Source organism: Phoenix dactylifera, chromosome 15 (assembly GCF_009389715.1).
Source record: "Phoenix dactylifera cultivar Barhee BC4 chromosome 15, palm_55x_up_171113_PBpolish2nd_filt_p, whole genome shotgun sequence".
NCBI classification, from domain to species: Eukaryota; Viridiplantae; Streptophyta; class Magnoliopsida; order Arecales; family Arecaceae; genus Phoenix; species Phoenix dactylifera.
In genome coordinates, this window is record NC_052406.1 from 4,931,887 (window position 1) to 4,951,889 (window position 20,003).

The 20,003-nt window shown below is 40.0% G+C and overlaps 1 protein-coding gene across 1 annotated transcript; it reads right to left on the bottom strand.

Annotated features, from left to right (window-relative positions):
• Positions 1-321: 321 nt before the first annotated feature.
• Positions 322-3,858, bottom strand: LOC103712508 (abscisic acid 8'-hydroxylase 3-like). The gene is made up of 9 exons (XM_008799046.3): positions 3,515-3,858; positions 3,101-3,419; positions 2,846-2,998; positions 2,510-2,746; positions 2,314-2,403; positions 2,128-2,206; positions 1,881-1,987; positions 993-1,111; positions 322-764 (listed from the first exon to the last, which is right to left on the bottom strand). The coding sequence occupies exons 1-9, from the start codon at positions 3,709-3,711 to the stop codon at positions 611-613; spliced, it is 1,455 nt and encodes a 484-aa protein (XP_008797268.3). The 5' UTR covers positions 3,712-3,858; the 3' UTR covers positions 322-610.
• Between the last annotated feature and the right edge of the window lie 16,145 nt (positions 3,859-20,003).

Consider the following 20,003-nt stretch of genomic DNA (forward strand, 5'->3'; position numbering starts at 1 on the left):
CCTCTCCAGAGGATTCTCAAATGAGGCCCCGGAGTCTGGAGACGAGCCAAATGACTCCACAGTACGTTTTGCTGTTGGTTACCCCCGATCACTGGGGCACCCAGTTGGTCCTTGAGATAATCCAATGAGGGGAGGGGCCGGCCACCGGCCACGTCCCAAGTTCCCTCCCCCCCCCCAATCCATCCACACAATTCTTGAGTTAAATGTCCTTTCCCTCAAGGCACGCACACTAAGCTCCTCCCACCCTTCTTGCAAGCAATGGCAGCCTGACGCTTGGCCCTCCAACAGCCGCACGCAGGCGTCTAATCCTATGTAGGGCCATGGCATCAAGGATAACGCCATATTATCATGTTATGTTGTTATCCAGATGGATATATATGAGCAACACGAAATTACAAGTTGGAGGGGTGCCAAATGACATGTGAGAGTAAGCGATAGCGATGGAGATCCGCATGGTTGAACTATTAAATTCATTAGGTGATAACCATATTCCATCGAATAAAAAGTAACAGGAATTGAAGTCTCCATCATCTACTCGGTGCTGGAGATCGGCGTCGAGATTCATATGATTAGGTCAAGTGGCAGGAAGCGTGCATGACTAGCCAGGTTTTTATGGCGCAGGCCGACATTGCTCGACGGTGCCGCCGACGCTGCTGCTGCTGCTGCTGGTGATGGAAGCTCTCCACAACTTGACTGGTAGTCCATGCTTGGGGACCGGGAATGGGCCATACTCAATCTCGCTTTGGGATCCCACCACTTCCCACCTGCAAACGAAATTCAGACCAGAGAACCAGATTATATGAGCAACGAATCCACCTTCTTTCTTCGATTTCCTAAGAGATTTGTCTTTCTCTAGATTGTATATTTATCCCATGGAATCTTCCAAGGATATATATTAGGCCAAGAGCATAAACATCAGGCTTCCTTGGTCTTCCAGACAAATTAGAATATATGCGTATCTAGCTAGCTCCTAGTCTTCAGCTCAGACCCACCTGTATTTGGTCACCAGACGATGGATCAAGATGAACATTTCGAGCTTGGCTAGTTCATTGCCAGGACACGCGTGAACGCCGTTTCCAAATGGCAAAAAGGTGCTGGGCCTGGGTGGAGTCTGCATTCACCGAAAGCAAGGACATTAGGATGGTGGAAGCACAGATACTTTGAAGCGTGGAGTTAAAAATGAACGTCAAAACTATGGTTTCACTTGCGATATAATGTATGTTTTGATATATTAGCTCTATAATTTTTCGTTTATTAGTTACACACTCGTTACGCAGAGTTGAAGAAAAGAAAAGGTGGTAGGGCCCCTTAGCCCGGTGAAAAGCCTTCGCACTCCATGAAGTCTGAGACAAAGACAGCGCTCTCACATGCATGGTCTCTGGGCTGACCAAATGAATCTCTTTGCCTCTCTTGTTTAAGAGACATTGCTGGCACGTGCCAAAGTTATTAGGCTAAAAATTTTAATAGTTAATTCAGAATACTAGTTCACGGCAATACTAGCGACTATGATGATACAATGACTGTTATGTAACAATTCTGGAAATATTTATTACGTGAAATTAATGTATATTTACATGTCGTTACTATTCATTTAAAATGATATGATAACCACTAAATACTATTTTAAAACAGTGAATAGACCATTTTCTAGCTATTATATAATGCCATTATATATATTAGTTACATCAAATACATAATGCTCATAGTTTGTAGGCTCTAACATTTGGAAATGACATTATGGAGTTTATTGGTGGAAGTCGCCTCAACGACCGCCGTAAGGGCGTCATTGGAAACTATATATATATAGCTATAGATTCTAAAAGAAAAGAATTGATGTCATGCCGTTTCAACAGAATCCAACCTTCTGCTAGCCCCCATACCTTGAATCTAGAAGGGTCGAACTTTTGTGGATCTTGGAAAAATTCAGGGTTATGATGTATGTTCCTGAACAAAGGCATCACCTTCCATCCCTTGGGAATAAGATACCCTGCATTCCATGAGCATTTCCTCGAACAAATTAGGGTCAAAGAGATGAAATCAAACAAATACAATGCATGTGCTAAATTAGAGATCTTCTTCCTCTATTTTTTAGTTGTCTGATGTACTTTGGCTGTCACACATGCTTACCTTTGTACTCCACATCGGCCACGGCCTCCCTAAACGTGAAAGAAATGATACTTGCCATCCTTAAACTCTCCAATATAACCTGCATCAGAGAAAGTACCATCACTTTCCATGGCTTGTACAGCAAGCTCATACTCACCAAAGAGAGGGTTATACCATTTCCATTTTTGTGGAGAGAGATTTACTCACCCTATGCGTGAGGACCATGGTTCTTGTCTGGGTCCATGTCAAGGGTTGGCTTCCATAGCCATTGGTCTCGTGTATACCCATCTGCTCCTCCTGCATGAAAAGGATATTAAGATCCAATTAGAGTCGGCATCATCGATCAGCTAATCGCCAACTGGCTTAGAGAGCCAAGGGCCCGAGGCCCCGAAATGTCTCCTACCTTCAAGGCTTCAAGAAGCTCCGGGTTGTCATGGAGGTACTTCAGGATCCATGTGAGGACACTGGCTGTGGTGTCCTGCGCCGCGAAGAGTACACCGATGATGTTGTCAGAGATCTGATCATCACTCAAGTGCTCCGATGAGTCCATAAGACAGCCTAAGAGATCCTTCTCCACCCCTGCCTTCTTCCTCCTCTCATTCATGATCTCACTCAGCATCTTACGTAGCCGTCTCCTCGCCTATTTGGAGAAAAAAAATTCATAGAAAAGTGAACAATCTGGTCATTTTAGAGATACCGAGAAGGAAACATCCATGAGATGGAGGCCTCTCTCTCTTACCTGAATTGCTTTGTGGAATAGAGTTCCTGGAATGTTAGTGGGGAATGAATTGTAGCCCTTGTCGACGATGAAGTAGTTTCTCCTTAACTCCTGTTTGTAGCGTTCTTCCAGTCGGCCACCAAAGATTACGAGGATACCCACATCAAAGGAGAACTACATGGTCACAGTAGAAGAAAAAGAAACGATCATGGTGGGAGAAGAAACAGCAGCCAATTATGGCGAAACTAAATATGATGGGAGGCAAAATCTACCGACCTTCTTCATCGCCTCGAACGTTCTAACGACATGGCCGTCCCATGAGTCGAGCATGGAGATCACGATGGCGTCGATGTCCGGGACGAGGCCGCGGAGGGCGTCCGGCACCAGGGAGCTCCGCACCAGCCTCCGCAGACGCATGTGGTAGTCGCCCTCGTGGAAGAACAAGGCCCACGGGCCGATCATACGCTCCTTGCTGCGAGGGTACGTGGGTTTGAAGAGATGGGCTTGGGTCACCAGCACGAACCTGGCAGCCTCCGGGCTGGCCAGCATCACGCACGGGCAACCAAGCAGATGAGTCTTGAAGACCTCCCCGTACCTAATAACACAACCTCATTCAGCCCCATGCAACGAAGGAAGACTGTAACAAAAAAGAGAACACACGGAGGTGGTCGCAAGGGAAAGCAACGGAACCTTTTCTGTTTTGCGGCAAAGAAGACGTTAGGGTCTTGCGAGTAGAGATGAAGGGTCTCTCCTATGTAAGGCCATCCCATTGAACCCGGTGGGAGTTTCGCTTTCCCTTGGGGTTTTCTCCCGTGCTTTCTCATCAGGAGGTAGGAGAGAAGGGCCAGGAGAAGGAAGGTGCACATAAGGCTATAACCCGTATCCATCCCTGTAGGAAGAAAATCCAATTAAGAAGGAGAGAGACTCCTCTTTTTCTCTCTTAGCTGCTGGGAGTTGGGTCTGCGGGAGGAGGAGGGGGTGGGGAATGGGAATTCGAAAGGATCCTTCGGGTACTTGGGTTGGAGAAAGCATTAGTCGATCCGTTTATATAGAGGATGAATTGGAGAGGTGATGGGGCTTTAAATTGGCATCTCATTTTCAGTGAATCTTTAAAAAAGATTTTTCCATAGTGAGTCGTGTGCGGCACGAGTATCCTTAACCGACCCCTTTTTTTTTTGTTGTTTATTTATTTAGCATATATTAGTGAGAAGTGAAATCCAAATTCTACCAGAAAATAACACCTTCGCGTAAAACAATGGGCGCTGGAGAAATTAAAGGCTACGCAACTGATGTACGCCTTTTCTGTTGAATAATGGGGCCCAACTACGGTACCATAATAAAGACCCATGCATGCCATGCGACATGAGGATGTGGATGCGTTTCGAGGGGTTTGTGGTGGGGAGATCTCATCTTATATATATGTTCATACGTGTCAATAACTTTATTTTGGTACGAGATCTGGAGGCCAAAGCTTTTTTCAGAAACCAATAATATAGTTTAGCACGTGGAATGCTCGTAGTATGGATACTTGTGGATCTTTAATTTTGATAGAAATCTTTTTAACATTCATGTATTTCAATACATCAATACTATATCTAGAAGATGCATTTCCCTTCTATCTCTTTCTGCAATAAAAACTAAGTGAAATATATTGTTTCTAGGAGTAATTATATTTGTATAAGATATATGTATCTATAAGTGAAAAGAGTTGATTCATTTAACCGTAGAAGCATAGCGGTTAAAATAAAATTCAACCAAAGCTATATTCTTTTTGCAGTATAACATAAAATCTTTTACTATTTACTCTCATATTCCTATTCTTATATCTAAAAAATTGAAGAGTGATGTACTTCTCAAAGCCGGGAGTACTTCTTATATTACATGATAGGATATATACAACAAAGCCTTATGGTATGTGAATAAACAATAGCCATTTCTAACCTCCATTCGATAAAAAATATATTCGCAAAACTTAGACTGCATCAAACAAATTACATCGGCATTATTATTTCTATTGACATGCATTATAAATAACAATACAATACAATGGAGGGATTGTTATGACGGCTGTTATTTGACTATTTTTATCCAATAAATAATCAAATAAATATTTATTATTCAGCCATCAGAAATTGAGCATAATCTTTAGTTGTTTTTAAGGTTATAATAATAACTAACAGCCGTTATAGTAGTTACTATTTTAATTCCATAGCCTGAATTTTGGCCATTGTTTGGATGATAACGGCCATCAGGACCGTTGTAATGATCAGGTCCGTTATGATGAATCGATAACTATTCTGGTTAGGTTCGCCCGGCACAAGCGCGGGGTCTCAAGGTCCGCGGAGGTGCCGTCCAGCTGGACCGCCCCGGTGGATCCAACGGTCGACAAGAGCCGACCGAGATCATCCACCGTGCGAGTACGGAAGACCGAATCCCGGCACAGGAAACTTCTCGAACGGTGGGCCCCACGCCAGTGGATTCAGGCGGGCGTGAGAAATTATAGCCCACAATTATTGCATAATAAATAAAATCTACAGAAATCAGCGATCATGATCGAGTGCGTGCATGATCACGTGGAACAGACAGTACGGGTAATAACTTCTCAGCAAGTGTCCCAGTCCGAAGCCAGCTGGGGAAGGACACGTGTCGGACTCGTGGTGGTGCGCCCTCTCGAGATAATTCTAGGCGAGGCGGGGCGGAGGAACCACGGGTCCTCCTCCACGCTCATCGGATCCCAGCCAGAACCCGGTGGCCGCTCCTAAGACCTATGGTGGTTTTTAGATCATCCAGTAGGATTGGAATGTTCCTGATGCTTGTCAGAAGAAGTTCTAAAAAATTCGCCGATGCTATCAGAATCTTAGCCACTCGCTTTTGAACGACCTTTTGCCGCCTTCTGAGTTCTAGCCATAGATTTTATCTTTCGGGTTGGATTGTTGTTGCCCTCATAGGTAATTTTTGTTGGATAGTCTTAGCTTATCTCAACATCTTATCTAGATCGGTGGTAGCCTTAACTAAAGCCATTGTAACATTGGACGCCTTGTACTCGAACCGAGATATGCCTACTTGTCGACGGTGTCTCCAACCCGATTATAAATAGGCTACATCCATATACGTCATTGAGGAATATAACGATTGTCTTCGAATGGCTCATCCTTATGACTGCTATCTTTCAAAGAAGACAAAATGTGACCCCGGCAATCTCTCGCACCGGAAAAATAGATGTCATGTACAGCTGATTAATTAACTATGAAATGAAATAGTAATTTCTTAGTAGATCATCCAACAAGGTTGGAGTGTTCCTTATGCTTGTCAGAAGAAGTTCTAAAAAATTCGATATAGTTTTTAGAAATTTTTAATCATCAAATAGAACCATGCGCCATGTTATCTAAAAATACTAATGTTCTGCTCATTTCCAGTCTAGATCTAAGAATTTCGTATCACATTTGATATTGTATGCTTGAGTACTTTAGTTGTTGTATCTTATGAATTACGATGCAAATTCTAGATTAATGCCATAGATTGCAAATGCATTTCACCTGGCATCATAGCTCTTATTGCCCAGCATGGCTTGTAGTCCAAATCTTCAAATACCACACACTTGTCTTATAGGTCTCATAGCTGTTCATGGTTAATTTGCAATTTTATTTTCCTAGGTCTCTTGCTATGTGCAATTAATATTGCCCGATAGATTCTACCATATGACCAATGACAGGCTAAACCATGTCTTGTGCCCATAGAAAATGATCACATCCAAAAATTAGCCAATTGGATGCCCACTCTACAAAAGCATTCCTACCACTTTGCATATATCTAAGCCTTTATTTGCCACCTAGCATATAAACTAGTCATGTGAGGAACGGTTGCAAGTATGTTCCTTGATACATTTTGTTATGTGGAAGCTTGACAATCTAGGAACCAATATGGTTGCCGGGACGTAGAAGCAGTTGTATCGGTACTATTCCAATGAAAAGATATGTATATGATTTGGTGCTGATGTTTAAAATCTTGATCGAATCTCCTATAAATTTCATCCATCTCTAGTGTTATACTCCAAAATCTGGGACATAAAATATAAATCTAAATGCATCACAAAATAAAATATAATAATTAAAAGTCTAATTTCATCGTTCATTAAATAAAACTATTACTGATTCAGAGCATCTGAATCCAAACATAAATACCAAATTCATAATTCTCAATATTCAAAAAATTATTAACTACAAATTTTATAGTCAATTAAAATACTAAAATTCTTCTATAAAATTCTCAAGCTTGCTAGCACGAACTCCAAGCCTGGTCTATTTTTTGTTCCTACTAATTCTATTCGTATGGAGAGAGAAAAATAAAAATAGAGATATATAAGCGATACAACTCAGTAAGTAAATTTTACTCTATCTTAATGTATCAAGAATAAGTTTTTATATGATTCAATGCATCGTTTGGAAAGTAAATTTATATTGTAAAATAAACATTTCATAAGCATAATAATAAACTATGTCATAGCAAACCAATCATGTATGCATAAATCATGTAAGCTCGTAAAACTAAAAGTGCAATTTAAAATATTCATAATCATCAAATATTTATCATTTATCCATACTTTCAGTTAAAACAATGCTCATATATTTTGCACTATGGTCATTATAATGCGTGACAGAGCTATCTTTGTAATTGATAAGATATTATAGTTTCTATTCATTACCAACTTTAACCTGTTGGCATAGGACCATTTTCATTGGATGCTAACTCCAAGATGCCAATTGGTCTCTATTTTCTGAGGTAGTCAAAGCAATCTGAGCGCCTTTAGAAAACTTATATCTTTTTTTTGAAACATACGCTTAAATAGATGAAAAATATTAAATAGAATGATCAGATTCATATTTCATAACAAAGCTATTTTTATCAAAATATTCATAAAACTAATTTTCATCATTAAGCATGATTTTCATAACAAGCTCGTTTGTGGATGATTCCTCATTGGAGTGAAGAAATCGCGTTATAGCGCGATTTCGCAATCAATAAGCAAGTGGTCAGAATAAAGCGACATATGTTGATCCGTAATTTGAAGAAAAATATGACTTCTTTATTGCCAATATCTTATGCATGAAAAATATGATAATTTAAAATAATAATAAGTGTAAGTTCTACTTACTTTTATCGTCTTAGGTCGTCAAACTTCATCAGACAAATTTGCTACACCTATTTAAAATATTAAAAGTGAGATTTATTTTTATTTGATTTTCAAATTAAAATAATAAAGAAAGAAAACGGTTAGTCGAGTGACAGTGTTTAGCAGCTCCGAGCAGGCCAGGCCTAAGCAACTCAATTTATGAATATGGGGTATGAATTCGATCAGGGCTAAGGTCATTTGATATGATTTATCATCAATGGATTTCGTGGACACTTAATAAGGCCGGAGTGATTGGTCCAATAGGCAACCCAGGCACTAAGGCGGTTCAGAGCCTCTTTTTAGGGATCAACTCGAGTTCATAGATCAGGTCGATGAAACTCTGTATTGGGATCCATATTGCTGTTTAGAAAGAGAAATAAAAAGAAGAGAGAGAAAGAGAGAGAAGAAACAAGAGAGAAAGATAGGTTCTCTCTCTTCTTCTTCTTCTTTTCTAACTTTTCTTTTTTTTATTTTTTCTCTTCTCTATTGCTCCCCCTCTTTTCTCTGTGGAACAAGAGAGGGGGGTGCGAGCCCGCCCCACCGAGAAATAGGAGAGGAGAGGAAAGGCCTCTAGCCCGCCAAAAGCTACGGCCGGAGGATCGGTGGCACAACAACAAGAGAACGGTCGCCGACGATGACCAACACGAGAGAGAGAAGTATAGAAAATTTTCAATGATTTTTCGTTGGACTTTGGCTATTGCTGGGTCGATCGAGAAAAGAAAGAACAAGGGAGGAGATAGAGACTTTATCCTGGCTTTGAGGAGGCGTTAGGGACTCCGATTTCTGGGCCAGCATAAAGACGGGCAGCCGCGAACTTCAACAGAAAAAAAGAGAGAGAAGGGAGCTCGATGATCGTCAGTGGAGAAAAAAGTGAGGTGAGGAGGTGCTTATATAGAGAAGACCTAGGGCTTCGGTGGCCCTAGGTCTCCAACTCTCAGTCGGAGTCGTCGGGCTGTCACGTGTGAAGCACGCGTGGGGCTAACATGGGCCAAGCCCGGTAGGACCGGTCAAGCGGACCAAGCTTGGGTAGGCCTTCACATCTATTGCATGCGTCAATTATAAGATTCCTAATATATTTGGTCCACATGCAGTTTGGTTATTTCTAGTACTTTTATCTTAGCTTATGCAAATGTAATGTATGATGGGTATTGACTAATAACATCATTATGATTCCCACAAGGTTTCCCTTTTAGGAAACACAGTCTTTCACGCCAAGTACAAAGAATCCTACCTCTTCTAGAGCCATACATGTGTTGCTATGCTATCTCGTTGTGTTTATGTCGAAATGATTTCCGCAAGATCCGGGATCCATTTTGATCCCATCGGTCCTATCACTTCCGGCATTTATCTTGACATCATCTAGTTCATGTAAAAATGTTTATAATCTCCTTAATAACATCAGGATCTTCTTGACGAAATATTAATTAGCTGCCATGATCATTTCAAGTCAAGTGGCTGCTATTAACTCCTAATACATAATACAAAGCCTCAAACATACAACGAAACATAAAAAGGAAAGCAAAACTGCACAAAACTTGAAAATAGGTTGCATAATTCAATGTTAACTACCGTCGTAAACTAACGTAGATAGCATCAAGGCTATGCAGACTATGACCAAGCACAATTATGTAAATCATAAGGATGGGTTCCATCATTATACCTATTAATCTTGCTCTCCACGTCTATAAACTACTTTATCTTGGTTATGAATACAGTCTCCATTAAAGTGCAATATCAGGTAGCTCTTCTCACAATGCTCTCATATATAGAACTTCCACTTGTCATTATTGCAATTTTTTCCTCAGAGTTTTCCTTAAGCTGCGGGTTTCGATGCTCTTCTTTAGTAAGGACTTTCAAAATATTTTGGAGTTGTTTTGATGATCAAATTTGTTATCACTGGGATGGGATGATATAGCCATTTTAGGCCCATAACTAAAGAAATAAGCATCTTTTATCAGCCAAAGAAACAAATTGCTATGTAGCAATTTACTTAAATAGGTGCAATTAATCAGTATTGATAATTGAAATCGACAATTGTCATTCAGAAAACAAACATCTACTAATCAATTGAAGGGTGAATTTCCAAACTCACCATATTAAGCATCAGTATGCAGTAGAATTGTATTTCTAACGAATTCCTTACAGGCATTCATTGAGAACAATGCCTTAATTAATCAGTATTGATGCGTTTAATTTCTATTTTCTGATTAACTATGGTTAAATATACTATTTTATTTATCAATTGTCTTTCTAATTTTGCTTCTTTTTATTTGTAATTTTCAAAAATCTCTCCATCTGATGCGTCACGCATGTTTCTTTTCTGTCACCGTACGTATGAGTGACCAAGTCTAGTTTAGTGAAGCACAAATGGTAATTACGAGGAAATAAATGATTTATATTAAGAAATACAGGCTGTTGATAGAAAACTAAGTTGTCCTTAATTGAATTTTGACATGCCATTTAAAATAAGAGTTTTTTTTATGAATATCCTCCTAAATATTGAATTTTACATGAATATCCTTCCAAAATTTATATTTGCATGTATCCCTTCATAAAACACTTGTTTTGCTATTCTACTTTTTTTTATCTTTATTTTTGCATATGCACCCATGTTATAAAATGCCGTTAAAAAATTAACAGTTTCAAATTAAAATGACTAAAATCTTCTTAATCCGTAGATGTGCAAAAAAAAATATTTATAAGGGGTTTGCGATAGAGGACAAAAAATAATTTCAAAATTTTATTTTATTTTTAATTAAAATAAATATACTTTTTATTATCAGTGTTAGAAGAACCGTTATATTATGAGCATTTGTACAAGACTAGTGTTTTATGATGGAACAGAAATAAATATAAATTCAAGAGGATATTCACGCAAATTTGAATTTTTAGAAGGGCATTCATGCAGAAAATCTTTAAAATTAATTAGGGCTATTCTTAAGGAATGCCTGGAAACATTCATTAACACGACCTATAAGTTTTATAAATATTTATTTTGTTTTGCTAATCAGTTGAGCTAAATTTATAAAGACGATATAAATTCCTAATTTTGGGAGTGTTGGTTGATAGGGAGATTATAAATTTGATAATTTGTTAAGGGAGCAAAAGATACTTTTAAGTACAGCTACATGGACTTATCTTTCCTCGTGTTTCCTTCTCTTTCTAGCTGCTACTACAAAAGCAATTTAAGGGAGAGTTCTTTCATTCTCTTTCCCATGCTTTCTTATTTTCCACTCTTTCTACGGAGCATGCAAATACCAGCTTAAAGAGGAACTCAAGCTCCCAAGGAAACTATCTTGCTTTGCGGACATGTAAGACAGAAGCCCCCACTGTTTGATTGGGAAGCCCCCACTGTTTGATTGGGATTAGTCAAGAACCTTCCCTTGTCAAGCTATAATCTCTTGATAGAAACCAAATGGAACATAATTCATGCTAAACTTATAAAATACGCAATTGACTCGCAACTTAAAGCACTAGCTCTACCCTTAACAATATTTCTAGACATTTCTGGTGGACATTCCAATTAATTCAACCAAACATGATCGTGATGCAGCCTAAAATTAATGTTTGCTAATTTCAAATTAATTTTGCAGTTGCTTCACAAACAAGACAACCTAATTCGAAATTAATGTTTAGCAGTTTTAAATAAAAGTATAAAGGCGATGCACCAATCATGCCTTTTTTTCCCCCACTATTTTACGAGAGATAAAAGGATCATATGCTAATTGCTTTGAGATCTATGCAGGTGATGAACGATGGAGTTCGGAGCACTGAGATCTATCAATGAGTCATCAAATGGTCGATTCGTGCCAAGGAAGGTGAATCTTTCTTTCATATGAAAAATACAACCCCATTCATGCTCTTAAGGATGCCTTATCCTCATACGGCTCGAGCGTACCAATGGAAATTAGACTGCTTGCCAATCTCTACAGTAACCATAATTGTACTTAAACAATGCAAGTTTGCGCCGACCAGTTGATCGGGTAGCAATGTCAAAGGTACTAGGTTCTTCTTGAGCTAAAAGGTAGGGCAAATTAATTTGATCTTTTGATGGTTATATGGATATAATGCTTCAGCATTCGACCAGACGGCAGTGCCCTAATTTTGAAGGCACTTGCTATACTGGACCAGACGAGAAATGTTCCAGTCAATTGGTACAAGTCACAAAATAGATAGAGATGTTTGCTACCAATCTAATTGAATTGCTATAGTACTATAAAGTGTTTTCTAGTTGTGAAAAGATTTCTTCTTCTCAGAGAGGCTGTTATCTTTCAAGAAGAGTCGAAGTACTACATCCACCGACTATGTCACAGCCTCTTATGAGTCCCTAAGGTCTACAATGTCGGTACCAATGGACAAGCATGAGCCCTGCAACAAATTGTCTCGTTCTATTATCTTCAACTGAGAGTCACCAATTCTATAGAATGATAGTCCCAGTTTGGTTGAGAGTACCAATCCAGCTGCTATTTAAAAATCATTGAATTCCGTATTTCTAAGATAGATTACATAATTTAGTTTGGAATAAGGTTAAAACACTAGAAAAGGCTAGTAGGGCTAGGCCAAGAGAACTTTGGTTCTATTTGGTTAGCGTTGGATGCTCTCCGGTCTAGCTATTAATCGGAGATTCGGAGAGGGCTGATTTTTCAAACATGGTCATCCAACTATTGTGTGGAACTGTGGATAGAATAAAATTTAGGCAGCTCAACCTCCCTTACTCTCCCTCTCTCTCACAAAAAAAAAAAAAAGGAAACTACGTGGACTATGATTGATTGGATCCCATTCTTTACAAGAACCGTCCCAAGTCGGGAAACTGACACTAGAAAGTACGCGACTCTTGGTTGGCACCCCTCTTCTTATTGATACCGTGTGCACCAATCGGATCAGGTTGGTTTGGAGATAAAGTCAAAATTGAACAGATTTAAATCGATTTTCTAAAGTTAAAACAGAAATCGAACCAACCGTCTATAAAATTTGTTTGAAATCGATGTAAAAAATTTGATTCGGTTTGGTTTGCTTTATCAGGATGATGTACAATAAGATTGGATAAATGGGCTAGACTAAGATAGAGTTGATATTCACTGGACTGGGCAAAATGGCTAAGTTAAGCATAGGGGTCGATATTTTATTTTATATATGAAAGAAAATATAAAAAAATTAAAAATTGAAATATGGCTAAGGTTTAGAAGAGGAAGTGGGGAATAATGTTTTGTCTTGGCAAGAGAAATGTATGCATAACTATCTATTTTTACACAAATGAGTGTAATGCAACCTTGCATAATTATCTATTTTATATAGCAATGTTAGGGGGATGGCTCGAGGACCAGGGTGGGAAAGGAAGGGGTGCATGGAGCTCTCTTGATATTTTCGCATGACAAAATTTCTCCATGATTAACCATCTTTGAACGGTGGAAGGGCAATCTTATCCAAACCAAAGAAAAAAAAATTCATTATTCAAGACTATAGGATTGGGAGAGAGTTGATGTTTGGGGTGGATTGGGGTGTATTGGGTAGGGCTACGAGTAGATTAGGCTCAAGTATGATTTAGCCAATATAATCCATCCCAATTTATTCAATCCAAACCCAAATGCAATTAAAAACACTATAGTCATGCCCAATACTAGAACCAAAATGTTGATAGTGGTATTAAATCGAGTTTCAGGTACAAATTGGATATTTAATAGGTTATTTTGGTACACTTTTTGGATTATTTTTTTGAGTTATTTAGTGCATCTAAAATGCTACCTCATGAATTGGGACACAGAAAAAATAATGATATAAAACTTTAAATATTGTATCTAAAAGAGGGCATCAATTCAACTATTATTTTTGTTATCAAAACATCTATGTAGTCAAAAGACATGAAAAATTAAGAAGATCCTGCAGTAGCCGAATTCAAGTAAAATATTAAATCATAACACATATATTGTAAAAAAGCTATCACAAATGGCCCGGATAGAAATTTGGCGGACCAAGATGGATTACAGTTTTATTACATTTTAGTTGATTCTTCTCTTTTATGATTAAAGACCAAAATTGATAGATACAAATACAAATATTTATATATGCATGTATATATTTATATATCCAAGTACATATATACATATCTTTGTATGCATGCATATAACATATGTCCATTTATTTTTATACAAACTGTAGAATGACTTAATAACATATTTAAGAAAAAAATAAGGGTACATAAGTGATCAAAACATTACATGTTTTTGAGGAAAATTGTGCAATACATGTTATATATATTATATGTATTGAGTGCAAATATTGCATCCATGCCTACTTTTTATATCATGGCGTAGGTTCAGGTTCGAGTTGGCTAAATTTCTAATCCTACCTAGTTTGTCCCCCGCCTGGTTTGTCCGGTGGAGTCGCCATCTGGTCTACCGGTACTTAGATGGTGTTGGTGTGACGTATTCACACATGGAAGGAGTTGCCACGTTGGTAGAGCTCCCATACGGATGGAGAGGGTATGAGTAAAACTTGTCTGCCCGTATCAAATATTCTCCAGTGGAAAGAGGGCCCAGTGGGGGTTGCTACGCGGTGAGGTCCTCCTCACCCCTCTCTTTCCTTTTCCTAAGCAAAAAAAAAATAAAAATAAAAAAAATGTCTGATAGGTTTTTAACTTCATATGATGGCTCTAAATGAAATTAGTTTTATGTAAAGACCTAATTCGTCATGAAAGTATTCTTAGGGCAGTGCTATATAGAGAAACTTCACCTCAGGAGCCTTTGTAAGCTGCAACACACCTCAGGGCAGTGCTTGAACTAGAGTTAGAGTTAATATGAGCATGGCGAGTGAGGTAGCACTAATTCATGCATAGCTTAAATTTTTCAAGCAATATGTCCCGGAGGTATCCATGCATGGATGAAGAACAAAAGGTGCGTAAAATGTGAGAAACATGATGCCCAGAAAAATTAGGCCCAGTTAGCCTGTCCAAAAAGAATCCGCCGAAGCCCATGTTTTCCCTCTTGCAAGCCCATTGCATGAATCACATCCTGTCCCAATTTTCGAATTTTGCAAGGATGGAAAGTAACATTAATTTCTAGCAAAGTTCGGTGTATTTTGTTAGCAGTAATTTGAATGCTATTATAAATCTAATATGACTAAAGTACAGTTCAATATTCAATGACATAATTTGCTACTTTGAATTCAAAAGAAAAAATTGTCTCCACTAACAAGTTCTTGCTCTTGCTCCTCCATTTATGATATACTTTGCAATGGTTGCATGTTTATTACGTATTTGAATTTCATTTGGCTTCTCTCTCTCTCTCTCTACATTTTGTGCGAACATGATGGATAAGGTATCCGCATTCTTGTTAGGAGCATGATTAAAATATCAGTGGAAATATGAACTGCTTAGCTAGCATCACTGACGTACTCCAAATCTCAGTGATGAGCTTGATATCCCTCACCCTAAAGTAGAGACTATTTCTATTTCCACTTTGTGGCGAAGCCAATGTGCATGCCCGTTACATTGGTCAGCTTGACTGATGTAACAAATTGGACGAAGCTTTACGTAAAAAAAATCCAAACTGGATAAAACTAGACTTGGAACTGAATGGGATAGCAATACATGCATGCACATCACAAATTTCAACTCCCCTCCTAGGAACAAGTTTAGTCTATCAAAGAATCTATCAAAAAACCACAAAGGTACGTTTCCATTCAGTTCTATCCTCCATTGTATGAGCCGGCGCTATCATTTCATTCTTATTTTATGTTCCTCTTCGAGACCCATAAGAAAAACGCACTCCAAGCGCACCAGAACTTTTCTTCCTTCAGGCCATAACATTCAGAACCAGCGAGTCCATAATTCCATGGTGTCGAATCGCCATCCTAGTGAAAACTTCCTTTCATGGGATTCTATACCCATACTGTTAAAGCTCTTTGTGACATGAATGGCGAGTACTTGGCTGGCTGCAATTGGTACACAACTATCAGATGCTGTCGTTTGGAGCCTCACTTTTTACCCCATGTCGGCGAGAACTCGCGTCACCGAAAGAGGGAATATAATTATTACAGCCACCCTGAAAGGAAATGGATAAGAAACTGGCAATGGAGATCTCTCCTACTGGCTTTCAAATAGATAGATTTGGGCTGAGGAATCCATATCAGGGCAGACCCATGAATTCTATGGCACAAGTAAGTACCTGAATTTGGAGAGGTCCCCAGTGGTAGTGAGTGGGGATCACAATCGAAGACAGCAGACCGGATGGACGCTAGTGGTGGGACATGAAAACAAAGATCTAATGGTGCCAGGGGACCATGTCTCCATAGAATGCAACTGAGTTCAAAATCACTGATTCCTATTTCAGCATGGTTGGCCAATTCCTGGCCATGAGAGTACTTCAAGAGAGTTCTGAATTCATATCCTCAGTGAAGTCCAATTACATGTGCTTGAGTGCAACTGGGCCACGAAATCTTGGTTTGCTTCGCCATGAATCTGGTGTGGCTTAATGCAGAATATCTGGACCGATAATTGCGGTCGGCTAAAGGGATTTCTGAACCTGTTTGTTCTATATTCCTCTACATTTCTTTATGGTTGTCTTTGTTAAATTTGGAAATGAATTAGATCACCTGTTCTTAGAATGGTGACATCACAACACAGTCAAGAATACTGATACAACTATGCTTTAAATATATTTAACAAGCAAATCCATCATTTTAAGCATGATGATCAAAGAACTGCTTCCTGGAAAGCGAATTAATATACTAAAGTTTGCATTCCGAACGTTCCCTCACATCTGCTCACACTCTAATGAGTATGCTTAAAGGTTCTTCCTTTTTATTGAAGTTATTCAAAATACTAGATAATAGGAAATCTATAGAGTTTTTCTCTTGGCTAGAGGTCTTAGCGTGCACAAACCTGAGATTTTGGCTAATAAAATAAAAAGAAAAATACAATAATATTTTTAAAATATAACAATCATTGCATTTTCTTCTGAAATGAATAGATGGATCAATTCCATCCTTCTCGGGAAGAAATAAAATAATGGATGAATTCGAGCCTTTCAGGTGGGTTTTACACAATTTGAGTTCCGTTATGACTCGATCTGTGATGCTCGGTGTGTGACTGATCAACTACATTGAACAAGCCAAATTTCAAAACATTGATTGAAACTATCCCAAACTAATTAATTTAAAATGGGAGATTATATTATGTCCAAAACGAATACACATCACATGGATTGATCATAAGCTACAATGTGAATTTTAGGATAAGCATTAACCGCTATGATGATCAATTGCTAGACCAAATGGCCTCAAGGCTCATTGTTTGCAATTTAGAACGAAGTTTAAAAGTAATAGCTTCTTGAAGCTGTACTGTGCCTTTCACAATCAGCAAGCTAGTTTGGGCTATACCTCATCTTCTTGGATCCTGCATGACCCAAATTTGGAGCTTCACTTGCTGCTTGAAAGCTATAATGCATCTCTCACTCACTATAAAAACATAGAAGGCAAAAGAGCTACTTTACATTACCAGACAAGAATTACTAAATAACCTAGACAAAGCTACCTAGATAGGTGCTTTTAACATTCTCCCCATATCATACTTCTTAATGGAAGTGACAAGTTATCCTTTCGCACTTTCATCATGCACTACTTTTTTAAGGGAAGCATGCATATCTTGAAGAATCTACATGATGTATAGAGACTCTGGCCTTCAAAGATTATTTTTTCACACAAAAACACCATCTAAACAAGACAAGTAACATTTGTACATCTAATGCTATTTACACTCACCATTGGATTAAATGTTGTTCAATGAAGCAAAATCCAAGGGTTAGAGCTACGAACGATAACAGACTACTCAAATATCAGTTATCAATATATATGCAACATGCAAATTGACTAAACTTAAAAAGGTTAGCACAGAATACTAAATTTCAAAGGCATGTTTGGATAACTAATCTCTCTATCCTAATGATATATCTGGAATGGCTGGAAGTTGCAAAGGGAGAGATAGGAGGGCAAGATGGATGCTTTTTCTTCTTTGAATCTTAAGCTTTGGTATATCTACATCCATCCAAGGCTTGTTTGGGAAATCCAGCAATATTGGGCTGATATTCCTGCTGAATTTATAGATTGGGCAGGCTATTTGCATGAGACCCTATATCAACCCAACACCTTCCAGCCTAAATCTTATGGAAGAAAAACTTAGATCTTTATGGGTCTTCTTTTTTTTTTTTTTTCCGCAAACCAACAGACAGGCTAAGACTTGGAAAGGCCTCTAGAAGACTACGGACTAGGCAAAACAACAAATGCTTGATTCCTGCAGAAATACTCAAACAGGTTCTAAATTGGTTTTCCTTTTGGTATTTAACGTTTGGGATTATGAGTTATATATATAGACTCTCACCGTCACCATCTATACAAATATATAGAGATATGATTGGTTTCCCTTTTGGTATCAAACGCTTTGGGATTATGGGATTTATAGACTCCCATGGTCACCTAGGGCTGCAAATGGGTCGGGTCGACCCATGACCCGATCCGACCCGACCCGAATTTTAGGACCCGCGGGTCGGGTCGGATCCTAAATTTGGACCTGTTCTATTTTTCGGATCGGGTTGTGTTGGGGGAAAAACCCTAAGTCATATCGCCACGGAGGCGCTCGGCTAGAGAGCGCCGACCGGAAAGGCGCTCGGCCAAAAGGCGCCGACCAGAGAAAGCGCCAAGAGGCGCCCAACCGAAATAACCAAGTAGGGATGCTCGGCTAGAAAGAGCCGACCAGCGGGCGCCGACCAAAGAAGCGCTCAACTAGAAAGCGCTGACCGGAGACAGCGCCAAGTAGGGGCGCTCGGCTAGAATGTGCTCGCCCAGAAAGCGCCGACCAGGAATACTCAAAAGCAACCCCGCCACAGGGTGCCCCATTGGGCGACCAGCTCGGCTCGGCACCCTTGCCGAGCCGATGCCTTCACCAAATGATTCAACTCTCGCTTGACCCTCTAAGGGACCTGACAACTCCACTATAACCTGCCGCTATCTTCAAGCCATCAAGGCATAAGATCTCCGCAGGTATTCAGCACGACCTGCCATTAATGCATTAGGCTCCCTCAAGTCTCCGATGCACTCAGTCATTTAATGAACACGGCCCAAGACGATCTCCGGATCACTGAACCATCAGAGCGTATGGCTCTCCCTGACCGCCGGTTCATTCGGTAATAAATGCACTTACCATCCACGGACCCCAGGCCCACCACGGCCGGCGGTTCAGCCACTTCAACAGGTCCGATCGACCGTGACAACTCCCTGATTCCGGTCTGATCCGGTTCCATTCTCCATCACGCCATTAATGGGCCAAATCGTGCCCAATTATTACAGAACGGGACAAACCTACTGTCACCTCCCAGGTAACCAAATCCTCCTATAAAAGGAAACCTGGGGGGAAGAGGAAGGGGGACTCGGACTGGACTCGGACTGGGCTCTGGTAACTAGACTCTGGGGTCTGGACTCTGAGGAATCTCAGGACCCTCGGGACTGAACCCTCTTGGACAGCACAGATACAATGGATGACATCATCTTCTTCATCTTCTTGATCTAATCTAAATATTCTGGCTGTCTTCTCCACAGACTTTCTTCCCTGCTCTCTCCACATATTCGCCCCCTCTGACTTAGGCATCGGAGGGCCGGCGCCGGGGAGCCCGGCCACCGGTTCTTCCTGCAGGACTCGCACCCCACAGTGGAGGACGCGACCAGCCGGCGCACCGTCGACCACCCTTCCAGCGGCGGAGCTCTGCCCCTCCAGGAGGACGCCACCAGTCGGCGCGCCATCGATCACCGCCCCTGCGGCGGAAGCCCCTCCTTCCCCGGCTTCGCGGCGGCCCCCGGGTCCAATTTCCAGCAACAGTTGGCGCTAGAGGAAGGGCCCGAGTTCGCTGCCATGAAGCTAAGAAGCAAAGGGGCTTCCAATGCCTCTCGACGTCCTCCACCTAGCCCGGAGCGTTCCGTCCGAAACTCATCACCTCCGACCGAGTCAGTTCATCAAGTTCGGCC

Coding starts and splice junctions, on each gene's coding strand:
- LOC103712508 (XM_008799046.3), bottom strand. CDS start 3,711: ATGGATACGGGTTATAGCCTTATGTGCACCTTCCTTCTCCTGGCCCTT. Junction 3,420..3,514: donor TTTGCCGCAAAACAGAAAAG/GTTCCGTTGCTT, acceptor TTGTGTTATTAG/GTACGGGGAGGTCTTCAAGA. Junction 2,207..2,313: donor CCATGGTCCTCACGCATAGG/GTGAGTAAATCT, acceptor TCTCTGATGCAG/GTTATATTGGAGAGTTTAAG.